General features: G+C 38.9%; 1 protein-coding gene across 5 annotated transcripts in view; it reads left to right on the top strand.

The window, feature by feature from the left end:
* Positions 1 to 15,424, top strand: part of LOC115210107 (calcium uniporter protein, mitochondrial) — a 208,327-nt gene that overhangs the window by 71,477 nt on the left and 121,426 nt on the right. For 4 of the 5 annotated variants that reach the window (XM_029778633.2, XM_029778632.2, XM_029778636.2 and 1 more), the window contains exon 2: positions 8,599 to 8,668. The exons of the other annotated variant lie outside the window; for it this stretch is intronic. In XM_029778633.2, the coding sequence (XP_029634493.1) occupies positions 8,599 to 8,668 (70 nt within the window). The remainder of the gene's footprint in view (positions 1 to 8,598; positions 8,669 to 15,424) is intronic. 5 annotated transcript variants of the gene reach the window in all.

Consider the following 15,424-nt stretch of genomic DNA (forward strand, 5'->3'; position numbering starts at 1 on the left):
ATTTTTCATCGGTGAAAGTCGCTCAGAAATATTCTAAAACTGAAAAATTAAAACTACTTAAAGTTTTAGTGTTTACAGATTTAGCACAAAGACAAAAAAAAAAAAAAAAAGCCAAAACAAAATTCTGTTTCTTTGCTTTGTTTGTCTTTTCCTTTTGTTTTGAAGCCAAATCTCAAACATATTTGAAAATTATTGAACATACCCCCCCCCCACTCACTGTTACTAGATTTTATTCCAATCTTGGTATGATTGATACATATTGCCAATGTAGTCCTCAGTCATTGTATGTGACCATCACCACTGAGTTGTAGTGTTTGTTGTTGTTGTTGTTGTTTATCTGCAACCCCACTTAGTGGAAACACTGTAGTTCTGTGACAGAGTTGGTTATAAATGGATGAAGAACTGTGACAGAGCCTGTAGCATGATTGGCAGACATTCCAGACAAGACGGGCTTCGGTTTCACCTCTGTGTGTGTGTGGGGGGGAGTTTTCTTTTTGTTTCATTTCAGTATATCTAGTTTTAAATTTGTTCAAATGTTGTTAAAAGCAGAATGGTTGTGAGATTGAGGCACTGGACTAGATACCACATAATCATCATCATCATCATCGTTTAACATCCGCTTTCCATGCTAGCATGGGTTGGACGGTTCGACTGGGGTCTGAGAAGCCAGGAGGCTGCACCAGGCCCAGTCTGATCTGGCAGGGTTTCTACGGCTGGATGCCCTTCCTAACACCAACCATTCTGTGAGTGTAGTGGGTACTTTTTATGTGCCACCAGCACAGGGGCCAGGGGAGGCTGGCAGCAGCCACAATCGGTTGGTGCTTTTTATGTGTACCAGCACAGAAGCCAGTGAAGGCGGTGCTGGCACCAGCCACGTTCAGATAGTTCTTTTACGTGCCACTGGCGCTGGTATTACAACTACAATTTCGATTGATTTTTGATCAATAGTTCAAATCTTAGTATTGCCACTGCTGTGTTCCTGGAGAAAACATAATGGAAACGTGTGTAAGGTGCAAGCAAAACTCTTTGGTTAAAAAGTTTACTGTTGCCACATCATTGTTTTGTGTTCAATCTGATGATTTGGAGGGGAAGCAAGTATCTTTTAGTGCAGCCTTGGCTCAACCATTGCCTGTTGAATGTAGTTAATGAAGAATGAGAAAAATTCTGCTCTGTTTGTGTGTGAGAGAGAGGGAGAATCTTCATTTAACATTCATGTTTCATGCTTTTAAGGTTTCGATGGTTTGACAAGATCTTATCAGGCCCAAGGACAGCATGATGCTCCAGTGTCAGCTTCAGCATGGTTTTTATGACTGGACGCTCTTTCTAATGCCAAACACTCTGGGTGATATTTTCTGTGTGGCCAACTCTAGTGACATTGCCATGCATCTGGAAGGGTCAGCTTTATGCTAGGAAATGAAGGAAGGGGCCAGAGCAGAATGGGGGCTTTGTTGTAGAAGGCTATTCAGATATTAGAAGAGAGGGTGGAAATGATCCAGTGGAGCTGGAAAGCCATAAACAAGAGGGGGGGTGAATGGGGGCAGAAGAAACAACAGTGTGCAGAGGCAGGAGATTAATATTTTCACTTAGAACCAAATGGATATATTTTAGCTCAACACTTAACTCCTCTATTGGTTGTAATGGTGTTTTAATTACTTATTTCTAGAAATTTCCTAAACATTTAATTTGTGAAACATTTCTTTTATTCATGTCTGAGTTTGCGAAGAATCGTTAAAACATAGATGTTTGTCTCTCTTAAATTACCTTCACTTAACGGCCATATTTTGTCATTAAGAGCTGATTTATTGTCAGATAAGTTGATTAACTGATAAAATTTTGTGATTTTTAACAAAAAAAAAATATTGTAATAAATCTTCATGTTTGTTCTTTAGTGTATAACTCTGTCAGAAACACTTCTTAATATTTTGTTGATAACAATAATAATGGTTTCCTATTTTGGCATGGGGCCAGCAGCTTTTGAGGGGAGGAGTTAAGCTGATTACACCAGCCCCCACTACTTGATTCGTACTTATTTTATTGTCCCTGAAAGGATGTGAACTCAACATAAAGACAGGTGGAATGCCACTAAGTATTTTGTCTGGTGTGCTAACAGTTCTGCCAGCTCACCACCTTAATAATAATAATAATAATAATAATAATATGTCCCTTAGTGGCTGACGATATGTGCATCTCTGATCACGAGCAGAAGTAGTGGGGGAGCATCATAGCCATGTGTTGAGAGGGATTCTTTGGGGTTTGAATAGTTCACCTCTGGAAACATGGGTGGTTCTTTCAACATCCTTAAACAACCCTTATTCAGGGACCGTTTGAGCAGGATGGGCTACTCAACCTGAAGAAAATTCTAACTGGGCCCCACCTGCAAGGTCATGTGCTGTTTATCTTGATATGAGATCACCATGTCGTGCACATATGGTTGTGATGCATGTGCCTGGTGTACCTTTATCAGACGGGTAGTCATGATGGGTATACTGGGCTTCGTATATTTTACCCCAGTGTCACTTTGATGGCATGAACTGCTCTCTCACTCAATAATAATAATAATAATAATAATAAAAATAATAATGGCTTCAAACTTTGACATAAGGTTAGTAATATTCGGAGCAGTTGATCCCAGCAGTATTTGAACTCAGAATGTAAAAGGCTGCAATGAACACCATTAACCATTTAGCCAGGCATGCTTGTGATTTTACCAGCTTGGTACCATAATAAGTTTTTGGTGTGGGCCCAATGACTGAAATTTTGTAGGAAGGGTTTATTCAAACCACCCCCAATATTTCACTGGTACTTCATCGACCAGTTAAAAGATGAAAGGGGCAAAGTTAACCTCAATGGGATTTGAATGCAGAACATAGTTCAAATAACTACCACAAGGCATTAAATCCACATTGACCACACTAGATTACAAACCCTCATTTACGAATATTAATCTTATGTTCTCCTTCTAGTGACTCTATTGTTAATGTTGAGGATTCTGTGAATCATAATTTCTCTGTTATTTCGTGTTTGTCTTTGGTTGTGTGGCACCTTGAGCAAGTGTCTGATACTGTAGCCCAAGACTGGGCAAAGCTTTGTGAGTGGATTTGGTTGATAGAAACTGAAAGAGACCTCTCGTATATATATATATATATATATATATATAGAGAGAGAGAGAGAGTGAGAGTTCTTGACAACCAGTGTTTGTGTGTTTACATCCCCCATAATGTTGTAGTTTTGCAAAAACAGATCAATCAAATAAGTACAAAGTTTTAAAAAAAAGTAAGTACTGAAGTCAATTCATTTGACTAAAATTCTTCGGACCAGTGCTACAGCATGGCCACAGCCTTATGACTGAAACAAATAAAAGATATGATCGCTTTGTAGTGATACATTCTGACTGTGAAAGCTGTCGATGACATCATTGCTGGTTGTTCTTCTTGTTACATTATGGCCTTACGGACCTCCTAACCCTAAACCTTGAGTTAAATATCTTTCGGTCATTTTTTACTCTGGAATTTGGCAATTTCTTTGTCATGATTTAGATTTTATAACACCAGGAGAACTGAAAGCTTACAACTCAAAAAGAACAAGTTCACGTGGAAGAGGACAGCATCAATACAGCAAACCCTGATCGTAATTTGTAATAATAATTTATAGATTGAAATAAACAGACGAGTGGTTTTATTTGGGTCATGATTGTATGCTGTATAAGTTATTCAGTTTAAGTAGAATGGTGTAAATACAGATGGTGCATGCTTATTGTAACTAATCTAAATATATTGTCAGAGCACGCAATCCATTTACTAGCAATTTGCCACCGAACAATAAATCTGTGGAAATTATGGTTAAGTGCTGTTATCTAATCAACCTGTTCTTATGTCTGCAATGGAAAAGCCATAGTTACAGAATAATTTGGTACTAAAGAGAACTTTTGTCCGGAATGATTACAAATAGATCATTTTATTAATGGCAGTCTGTATAAAAGATGAACCAAATAGAGAGTTTACAAAACTCGAAAAGAAATCAAATAAATTTCCCTGATTTCTATTTTATGGTGTAATATTAATCAGAAAGGATAATATTTCAGATGAGTTAAGTCTGTACAAAGCACCCACAATTACAAAGCAAGATTGTTCGTTTAGAGTATTAATTAGCTTCAATAATTAAAGTACAACTGATCAATAGTATTACCGGTTTTCAGTATCAGGTGACAACAATTATTAAAGAACACCACAATATTTGTGAGGGGAGGGCAATGTTGGATTGTGATATATTACAGACTTCTCCAAATCCCAGCTCTTTCAGATAGATTTGTATTAAGGATCACTTGCTGCTTTATAAAGTAGATTTGTCCGGCTCCCTTATTCTGATGTCCCTCATCCTAATTCTAATATCTACTTTCTGCATTAAATTACATGAAGACATAAATTCTGTATCATTCATCATCATCATCATCATCATTTAACGTCCGCTTTCCATGCTGGCATGGGTTGGACAGTTCAACTGGGGTCTGTGAAGCCAGAAGGCTGCATCAGGCCCAGTCTGATCTGGCAGTGTTTCTACGGTTGGATGCCCTTCCTAACGCCAACCACTCCGAGAGTGTAGTGGGTGCTTTTTACGTGCCACCGGCACAGGGGCCAGAGGAGGCTGGCAAACGGCCGCGATTGGTTGGTGCTTTTACGTGTCACCGACACATCTGCCACAAATATGTCTTTATTTAAAAAGCTAGATAAGAACAAACCGAGCACTCATATTACAATGACCAGACCTCTACATGGTTGTATGGCCAGCTAGAAATAATCACCAAATCTTTCAATTTCATCTGACTGTCACATACAGTCCCGGTTAATGTAGTCTGAGGTTGACCATACCTTAAACAAAAACTGGATAATCACACTTTGACCATTCGTTTGCTTAATGAAGCTGACCCTGAGCTTTACGACCATTGTCATCGACATCACCACCACCACCACCGCCACAAAGCACTCAATACTCTTCGACCAGTAGCCATATTTCTGCTAACCCTGACTTTGTTTCTCCATTTCATACAGTTTCTTATCAAAACTCTATTTCAGAATTCTCTTCGTCCATAGAAATCTGGCATTTTGACACAAATTTTAATTGCAAAGGAAACAATTCTGACAACTACCAATTCCACGTGTCTTCAGCTGCAGTGTTGTTGGTGTTGTTTAGTCTTTTAGGAGAAATATCTTTCTTTTAATATTTTCTCCACTAACAGCCAAATATATTTGTTCTTTACATCGTTTTACATTCTTCTCACTATTTTATTCCAAACTGCTGAAGTAGATTCAATTATTTTTATTCTATTTTCAAGACATTCTTCAAATTACAGAATGGAGAATCTCATGTAATTTCATTTGAAACCTATTTTTTAAAACTGTGTGTCTGTGTGTCCTTCCTAGCCAACCGGCCAGCTAAGTAGGAATTTTCTGTAAATGGATATAAGCCAATAATAATGATAGTGGTAATGGTTTCAAATTTTGGCACAAGGCCAGCAATTTTGGGGTAGGGGTTAAGTTGATTACATTGATCCCAGTATATAACTCGTACTAATTCATTGACCCTGAAAGAATGAAAGACAATGTCAACCTCAGTGGAATTTGAACTCAGAATATAATGATAGATGAAGTGACGTGAAGTATTCTGTCCAGCTTGCTAACAATTCTGCCAGCTCACCACCTTGATGATAATGAGGAGAAGAAGAAGAAGAATTAGAATGAGGCATGGGTGTGTGGTAAGAAGTTTGCTTCTCGACCATGGGGTTTTGGGTTCTGTCCCATTGTGTGATACCTTTGGTAGGTGTCCTCTAATATAGCGCCAAGCTAACCAAAGCCTTCTGCGTTGATTTGGTCGATGGAAACTGAAAGAAGCTTGTCGTGTGTGGGTTACTCTCACTTAGACTTGACATCATATGGTGTCAACATTTGTTCTCCCCCGCCCCCCTGCCACCAGGTCTATGTCAGTCTGTCTCCCAGTTTCATGAGATTCCAATCTTTTAAAACTTATTTCTGGAAACTCTTTTCTTTGGTGCAAATCAGTTTCCAGATTTGTCTAAAACTTAAAATTTTGTTAAAGACATTTTGTTTGCAAGTTATGCACACCATTTATTTTCATAATTCTACTTTGGCAAATGGCTCAGTGGTTAAAGCTCACAATCATGATGTAGTGAGTTCAATTCCCAGACCGAGCTGTGTGCTGTGTTCTTGAGCAAGACACTTTATTTCACGTTGCTCCAGTTCACTCAGCTGTAGAAATGAGTTGCAACATCACTGGTGCCAAACTGTATCAACCTTTGCCTTTCCTTTGGATAACATTGGTGGCATGGGGATGGGAGGCTGGTATGCATGGGCGACTGCTAGTCTTCCATAAACAACCTTGCCCAGAAGGGGAACTTTCTAGGTGCAACGCCATGGTCATTCCTGTCCAAAGGGGGTCTTTACCCTTTTACCTTATTAAATATCTCCCATAACCCGAGACTTTTGACAGTATGCCATGCTTGAGAAGACCTTTCAAGCCAAATGAGATCATAATAATGACCAATGCCCAGTGTTGCATAACTGGCATGTAAAAAGCACCCTTCAAATGTTGGGTGATATGCTGTGCTTGCAAAGACCTGTCAAGCCGAGTGAAATTGTAGTCGTGGCTGGCACCAATGCTGTCTGACTGATATCCATGCTGGTGCCATTTGAGTATTGGGCATCATAGAGTCAATGGCAGGTGACCAAGGCCTTTGGTGATACACCATGCTTGTGTAGATCTGTCTAGCCAAGTGAGCCCATAGTCGTGGCATGTGTCAGGTCAGAGGCACCCATTACACTCTTGGATTGGTTGGCATTAAGAAGGGCACACAGCTGGAGAAACCTTGCCGAATCAGATCGGAACCTGGTGCAGCTCCCATCCATGCCAGCAGATAAAACAGATGTTAACTGATGATGATGAACCAACTCTTCTTTTAAAGTGGATAAAATAACATGAAGCAAGAAACTGACCCCTGTTTGTTGTGAAGGATGAGATTAAAGGCAGCCTCCCTTCTCTTTTCTCTTCCTTTTGATGTATTAACAACTGAATACTAAACTCCCTTCTTTATTGACGACAAACGAGATAATGATTTCTAGCCCTGATTTTCCCTTTCCTTTACCTCTTGGTGTTACAGTAGTGACTTGTGATTGTTATTCCCTCACAACTACACTAGCCATGATTCCACATGTAATGTTTAAGGTGGCAAATGTGGCGTTCAAGGTACATGAGTAGATGAAGTTTTGCAAATGTAGTGTTTTGCAGATTTGGTATTTAAGGTTCGGGGTGACTAAAGTGATTTCTTTCTATAATTTTGACATGTCACCTATAAACTGTGCCACTGTCCTCCTGTCACCTATAAACTGTGTCACTGTGTCCTCCCGTCACCTATAAACTGTGCCACTGTGTCCTCCTGTCACCTATAAACTGTGTCACTGTGCCTGCCCGTCACCTATAAACTGTTCCACTGTGTCCTCCCGTCACCTATAAACTGTGCCACTGTGCCTGCCCGTCACCTATAAACTGTGCCACTGTGTCCTCCTGTCACCTATAAACTGTGCCACTGTGCCCTCCTGTCACCTATAAACTGTGCCACTGTGTTCTCCTGTCACCTATAAACTGTGCCACTGTCTCCTCCCGTCACCTATAAACTGTGCCACTGTGTCCTCCTGTCACCTATAAACTGTGCCACTGTGTCCTCCCGTCACCTATAAACTGTGCCACTGTGTCCTCCCGTCACCTATAAACTGTGTCACTGTGTCCTCCCGTCACCTATAAACTGTGCCACTGTGTCCTCCCGTCACCTATAAACTGTGCCACTGTGCCCTCCCGTCACCTATAAACTGTGCCACTGTGTCCTCCCGTCACCTATAAACTGTGCCACTGTGTCCTCCCGTCACCTATAAACTGTGTCACTGTGTCCTCCCGTCACCTAGAAACTGTGTCACTGTGTCCTCCCGTCACCTATAAACTGTGCCACTGTGTCCTCCCGTCACCTATAAACTGTGCCACTGTGTCCTCCCGTCACCTATAAACTGTGTCACTGTGTCCTCCCGTCACCTATAAACTGTCACTGTGCCCTCCCGTCACCTATAAACTGTGCCACTGTGTCCTCCCGTCACCTATAAACTGTGCCACTGTGCCCTTCCGTCACCTATAAACTGTGCCACTGTGCCCTCCTGTCACCTATAAACTGTGCCACTGTGTCCTCCCGTCACCTATAAACTGTGCCACTGTGTCCTCCTGTCACCTATAAACCGTGTTATTGTATCTTCCTGTCTCCTATAAACTATATGCCTTTGTCTTTCTGTGTTTTTGTAAACTGTCCCCACTGTGTCCACTTTGCCAATCTTTATAACAACTAAATGACTGTATCCTCTTGTGTTCCACTGTGTCTGCTTTAGAAATCTCATTACTCTGTCCCCTTGTTGCTTATAAACTGCACCATTGCACCCTCTTGTCTTACGTAATGTGTGTCCCTCTGTCCTCTGTCCCCTTCGTACTTTATCACTATTGCCTGATATCTTTTATAAACTACAACTATAAATACATTTTTTTTTTTTGCAGGGTGGTGGCAGGACTCCTTTTTTAGTATGTATATGTGGGACATATTGTACCAGGATTATAAACAGAAATGGTAAGACAATCATGTTATCAATTTGAGTTTATCCTTATAAGAATTTCAAGTATTAAGAATAGTGAACCAGTTTGTGAAAATACGGCATCCATCTGAAGGTTGTTTACTAAACTCTTTGATGATCTTCTAGAGGAAATCTTTGTTTTATTGTTAGTATTGGTTGTAGCAAACCACATTTTCTGTAAAACATTTGGAAGAATGATTAGTTGATATATTTTCAATACAAAATCAAAAGATTATGTTTTATCAATTTATTTTCGGCTGTTCTCTTTCATTGCATAGATATCAGTTATATAGTTTCCAGGTGGTTTTGTCTATATATATTTTTTTTAAATTACCAAGTTTTTATTTGTTGAAAGTTGCTTGATTTTAGATTTATCATCTTTATTTTATACTCCTTAAACCATTGAGAAGTATCGAAACCGGTGGAGTTTTATCTTGTTTTGGGCTCTAATACCCCTAATAGAAACTCCACTAGAGTTCATTGGTCAAGCAATTGGCCAAATATATACCAACTCTGTTCTCTCTATTGTATGCCGACCATACAATAAACACCCAGTGTTGGCATTAGGAAGGGCATCCAGCCATAGAAACCATGTCAAATCAGACTGGAGTCTGGTGCAGCTTGCCAGCTCTGGTCATACCATCCAGCCCATGCCAGCATGGACAATGGACATTAAATGACGATGATTGCACAGCAACTATACAAAATTCAGGTGAAGCAGTAAGGAGTTCTCTATGTCTAGAATAAGAAACTCCTTGTCACAAACGATATTACTTTCATTAAACCTTGAAAATGATCAGCGATAAAATCCTAAGGCCAAAACATTAATTTTGTCTGAGTTTCTAACATATGTTCTTGAGGTCAGTGTGTTGGATCTGATAGGGTGATAGGGTGGTGGGTTTGATTCCTCATCTAATTGCTACATTGTGTTGTTGAGCACTTCAGTTTACTCAGCCTGTAAATCCTGTATCTGGTACTGGTGCAGCTTCACTGCCCAACTCCCTGTCACATGCTGGCTCTCTGACTTGATCAAGATTCAGGAATACACAGCCTCACAGTTGAATTATTCTACAGTAACATGAAAGATACCATTTTGGAAGGGAGATTGTAACTCTGTCAGCATTTGGTTTCTCAGCTCTCAATGCCAACACACACCTATCCTCTGGATAAAACCTGGGTGCATAACCTCCAGGAGTCTACTCACAAGAGAGATCTCAGCCAAGGAAATGCAAGATTTCAGAGGTTGAGTACACCAACACCTTTTGTTATTCTCCCACTTATGGAACCACAGGGAACGAACAGTAATCAACCTGTGACAAATCTATAACCAAACCAGAATTCATCCAGAATCCAAATATTTTTTAATCCAAGAAGACAAAACCTTTTATTCTTTTATTGGTTTCAGCTATTAGATTTTGGCCATGCTGGGGCAATGTCTTCAAGATCGCAATCAATCTTTTCAAACCCAATTCTGATTTTTTTGATCTTTGTTTGTGACACCACTAAGTTAAGGGGCATAAAAGGATACAACTTATATAATACCAATTTTGTGAATGGTGCAAATATAAAACACACACACATCTGGCACAAGACTGCTTCCTTTCAATGCCACATCCTCTCTCAAAACATCTTTGTCTTGCAGGCTACTTAGTTGACCCTGTCAGTCCACACTGGAAAGTGATTGACGTTTGGAAGGGAATCCAGGTGTTGAAAAAGCCATGCCAAAACTAACCTTACCTGTGCTGGCGCCACATAAAAAAACACTCAGTCCACTCAGCAGAGTGGTTGGTGTTAGGAAGGACATCGAGCAGTAAAAACAGTGCCAAAAACAGGGACAGAAGTCTGGTGCAGTCTTCTACCTGGCCAGCTTCTTATCAAACAATCCAACCCGTGCCAGCTTCGAAGGCAGACGTTAAATGATGACAATAAAACAAAACATAAAAGATATTCACTTACACCATCTTACATATATTTCATAAATATAAGGTGATTATTAGGTATGTAATGTAAATCATAGAATTAAGATTGATCAAATCATCAGAGACTTGTATCTTTTATACATAACATTATTAGATTATAGAAATGTTGATAGAATCAACCACACACGTACATGCTTGCATCTGTTTAAAATCTTCTTCCATTTATACATTTGTATCAATATATAATTCTTCCATATATATATATATATAGTGAGTTTTATATAGACACAGACATATATATATATATATGTCTGTGTCTATATAAAACTCACTCATTTATGTACATCTCTAAATATATAAAACTTGTATTCCATTTATACATTTATATATTGAAGTCTGTGTGTCTGCATAAAAAGTTTTGGAACCACTGTATTTGTTATTTAAAGCAAATTCTTTCAGCAACTCTTTTCCTAATTCTCATTTACAGAGCAGCATTTCCTTTCCTAAAATAGAAAACTAAACTCAAATGTTATGGTGCTGAAATTAAAAAATCTCTGCTGCTATTTTGTCTTTCCATCAACACTTGTGGCACAAATTTTCATACTTGAACTGACGTTTCAGCAGATTAATTCCTCCTCTTTGGGAAAATGTCTTTAAATAAAGGAATGCTTAAAGAGTCAACATCCCAAGGAAGTGCCTTTTAGATGTTTTTTGAGTATTATCTGTTCAAGAATGGATTTTTTGAGGAAAGTTTGTAGTTCTTGTAGACTGTTTTCTTTCTCTGTCTAAATTTCCTCCGTTAACAGCTTAGCATTTTTCCCATCCCCATCAAGTGTAACGGTTGTTCTACTAATTTGTAAAATCAATAAATAGATAAAATTTTGAATTCTTGTCAATGTACCTTCATCTTGTATCCATTGAGAAGTAATACCAAATATTTTCATTTCGATATGTCTGTGTGTGATGTGGAATTTGAAACCTGTGTGTGTGGTTACAAGTAGTTGTTTACAAATATATTTCCTGCAGAGATGCTTCAACAGGGTCAGTATCCCTATTTTAATGGATGCAATTTCAACCCCTTACTTGCACACCTGTCTCCTCTCTCTGCCTCTTCTATTGCTATTACAGCAGTCTCTGTTCTTTGGAATTGGTTGATCATCTTAGCCACTCTCAACTCACATGTCTCTTCTTTTTCTGTCACCATTTTTTATGTCTTCACCCCCCACCTCTTCACTAACCATCATATCCAGTTTTTCATCCAAAGAACATCCATCTTTTGGACTTACCCCACAGTCCATGATTTCCATGCTGCCATTGACTCAAAACTTCAGGGATTTCACTGATCATTAGTAGAAAAACGTTTGCTTTTGTAAATGTTATTAGATGAGTTTCTTAATTAGCATTCTTAACAACATTACTGATACAGAGATGTACTTGCATAGCAAGTGACCTGATCTGAGATCGTGTGCTGGAACGAAAGCAATTGCAGTGTGGAAGGTGTTTGTAAGCCATTTAAGAAACACACAAAAAACCGTTAGATTCACTTCAACATTCATATTTAATTAAATTTGTCGTTAAATTTAAATGTTGAAGTGAATCAAACGGTTTTTGTGTGTTTCTTAAATGGCTTACACCTTCCACGCTGCTATTGATTACTGCTACACTTCTGCATAATCTACAGAAAGCACATATTTCTTAAACAAGACACACAGTCTTCCCAAACAGACAGTTTACAGATGTTCTGAATCAAGTCTACAACATAATTTCAGTCCTTGATTCTACTAATTCCATTTTAATTATGTTGCTTCCTCTTAACAGAAACACACCTGGTATCACCACTCCCTCATCTCTTTTCTCCTTCCTTTCATCTCCATAACATCATCAAAAAGTCATTTCATTGGTTATTAACAATAATTCAATCATCATCATCATCATCGTTTAACGTCCGCTTTCCATGCTAGCATGGGTTGGACGGTTTAACTGGGGTCTGGGAAGCCAGAAGGCTGCACCAGGCCCAGTCTGATCTGGCAATGTTTCTACGGCTGGATGCCTTTCCTAACACCAACCACTCCATGAGTGTAGTGGGTGCTTTTTACGTGCCACCGGCACAGTGCCAGGGGAGGCTGGCAAACGGCCACGATTGGATGGTGTTTTTTACGTGCCACCGGCATAGAGACCAGACGAAGCTGGCAACGGCCACGTGCCACCGGCATGGAGGCCAATAAAATATAGAAAATTTTAGAGGCTGTTGTGAAACTTTATGTAACATTGATCCAGCAGACCTATGATTCATGAATATCCAGTAATTTTTTTTTCTTTTAATTATAGTCTCATCATCATTGCCGTCTTCATTTAATGCTCACTTTTCCATGCTTGCATGGGTCGCACAGAATCTCACTTCAAATTTCTAAAAACTATTTCTAAATTTTCGGTGTTTTTTCCATTATCTTCATTGTTAATTCATTCCGTTGTTTTCACTCTGTTATTACTATTAACTGGCTTCTACTTCATTTTAACTGTTGATTCGAACAGTCTTACAAAGTAGACTCCTTCTAGCTGACTTCAAAACATTCCAGACTGGTTATGCCTGGTAAATAGTCACAGCAGATAATTTTGTCTTAGACTTTTTGCTAATCAGATATTACATAATCAACTTAATTACTTTGGTCATAACTAAGTTCCTGACAACACTCAGTCAACTAGGTTTCTTCTTTTCTGTTTACTGGTACAACTACTTGTACCATTCAAAAGAAAACCGAGGCCTCAAAATACACACCTACATGCTATGTTTAATTCATAGTGTTCTCAAAAATTGCTATTTTCTTTTCTCTTTTTTCCTCTCAAATGTATTTCCATTTGCAGTGTTTGAAGGGAGAAATAAAGCAAATTAACTGGGAGACCAAAGAAAACAAAACCATATTGATCATAAATTAATATCTAAATAAGACAAAAATGGGAAAGTTGAAAGAAAACTAAGATGTTTGCACCAGCAATTTTTCCCATTGACAGACTAACTTAAGATTAGTTTAGTGCTGAGTTTGCAATAAATTGGTTAAAAGAATAGTTTTAATGGCTTTCTATATTTACATAGAACTCGAGAGACAAAAGGAAATGAGCAGAAAATACCAGGAATTCTCAAAAAAATAAAGACACTCTTGTTTATTAATCTATTAGCATTTCTTTCAAGAGTGATATCTTAATCTCAGAGCTACGATTATGGTTCTTTATTGTCATCATCATCATCATCAATCGTTATTGCAGGAGTTCAACAAAACATCAATAATACAACAAATATTTCATCACACGTTGCTGACTTTTGTCATCGTCAGATCTTCATATCCTGAAACCAGCCCCCACTTCTTCAGATCTTCATATCCTGAAACCAGACCCCACTTCTTCTTCCCAAGTCTTCTTTCATCTTCCCCTCCCTTAGGTTCCTTTCATAGATTACTTAACATTTCCTTACTCAACAGACATTTGCATACAATCTCCTCTTTTACAAATGGCAGCTGATTCTTCTTACATCCAGTTTTTCTTGCAGATTATTTATCCTTCGTTGTTCATTCATGTTACCATTACACATCCAGTAAAGCATGCACGTCTCATCTCTCTTCTACCTTCCTGTACCTTTTCCATTCAATGCTTATATTTCTCTAAACTTTTACCCCATTCTCCATTTTAGTAATGTTTTCAGAAACCCTTCTCTGCTGCTATTTTGATCGTTTACATAACAGAAGCCATCAGCATCTTCAATAGGAGAACCTTCTGAACATTTTATAAGAATTCATTTCACTTGTTTTCTTACAGACAACAATTCTTCTTCCTCCACCTGCTTCTTTCTAACCCCTGCACCCTTGTGTACGCTTGAACCATCCAACCCATACCAGCATGGAAAAACAAACGTTAAACGATGATGATACAGAATTCCTTTCAACTGTTTTTCTGCATCTTCAAATTTACTTTAATTTCTGTCAATTCTAGGTTTTGCTTTCTTCGACATACCGCTCTGAGAACTCGGTCATTTAGCATGTAGAAGTTCCCACGGGCAGCAGATCTTAAACTCTTCTGATATGACCTTGAAGACTTTAATAAACAGGAGGGGGCTGAGAATTGAAACTTGGGCACCTACCTTCATGTTTACCAATTCTCACCTTTCTGATAATATCTCTGTATATAGCTTTCACAACTCTCATTATTTATTCAGTTCGTGTGTGACATCCTGTGCCTGGCGGATAAATGCCAACTGTTGGGGAGGCCTGACATTGTACTCCAGACTTTGTTTTAATTTGTGCAATTTGCACTCAAATCTCAACCAGAGATGTCAAGGGGCAACAAGGTTTTGCGTCTAAAGATGCAAACTGGTAAGGTGCCATACAACTGAAAACAATGAAGTCTGTGGAAGAAAAAAAAAGATAAAAAATAAGGTTGCATTTCCATGGAGAAGAATTTATATAGACTCTGTGGGGAGCCATGAGTATTATCTTTTGTAATTTGCTTATTTTGGGGCTGCCAGGGATTTGGTCTCCACATTTGATTGCTCCTTTTAATATAATTCCATGTACTCCAATAATAATGGACTAGTATCCTTCGATCACCTCTGTCTACGCCACATCCTTCGTATCCGATGGCATCACTTTGTCTCCAACAATTTGGTGTGACACCAGTGCAAAATCACCTTCCTCTGACAAGTCATCCTAACGAGAATTCTGCATTGGCTGGGTTATGCTCTCCGTCATCAACCAGGAGGATTCATCTGTGAAGCAATTGCCCCAGCTCCCCTTCAGGGTTGGTGAAAGCGATGTGGTGGACAACGAAAAACCTGGTTGATGACTG

This window comes from Octopus sinensis, linkage group LG1 (genome assembly GCF_006345805.1).
Source record: "Octopus sinensis linkage group LG1, ASM634580v1, whole genome shotgun sequence".
Lineage (NCBI taxonomy): Eukaryota > Metazoa > Mollusca > Cephalopoda > Octopoda > Octopodidae > Octopus > Octopus sinensis.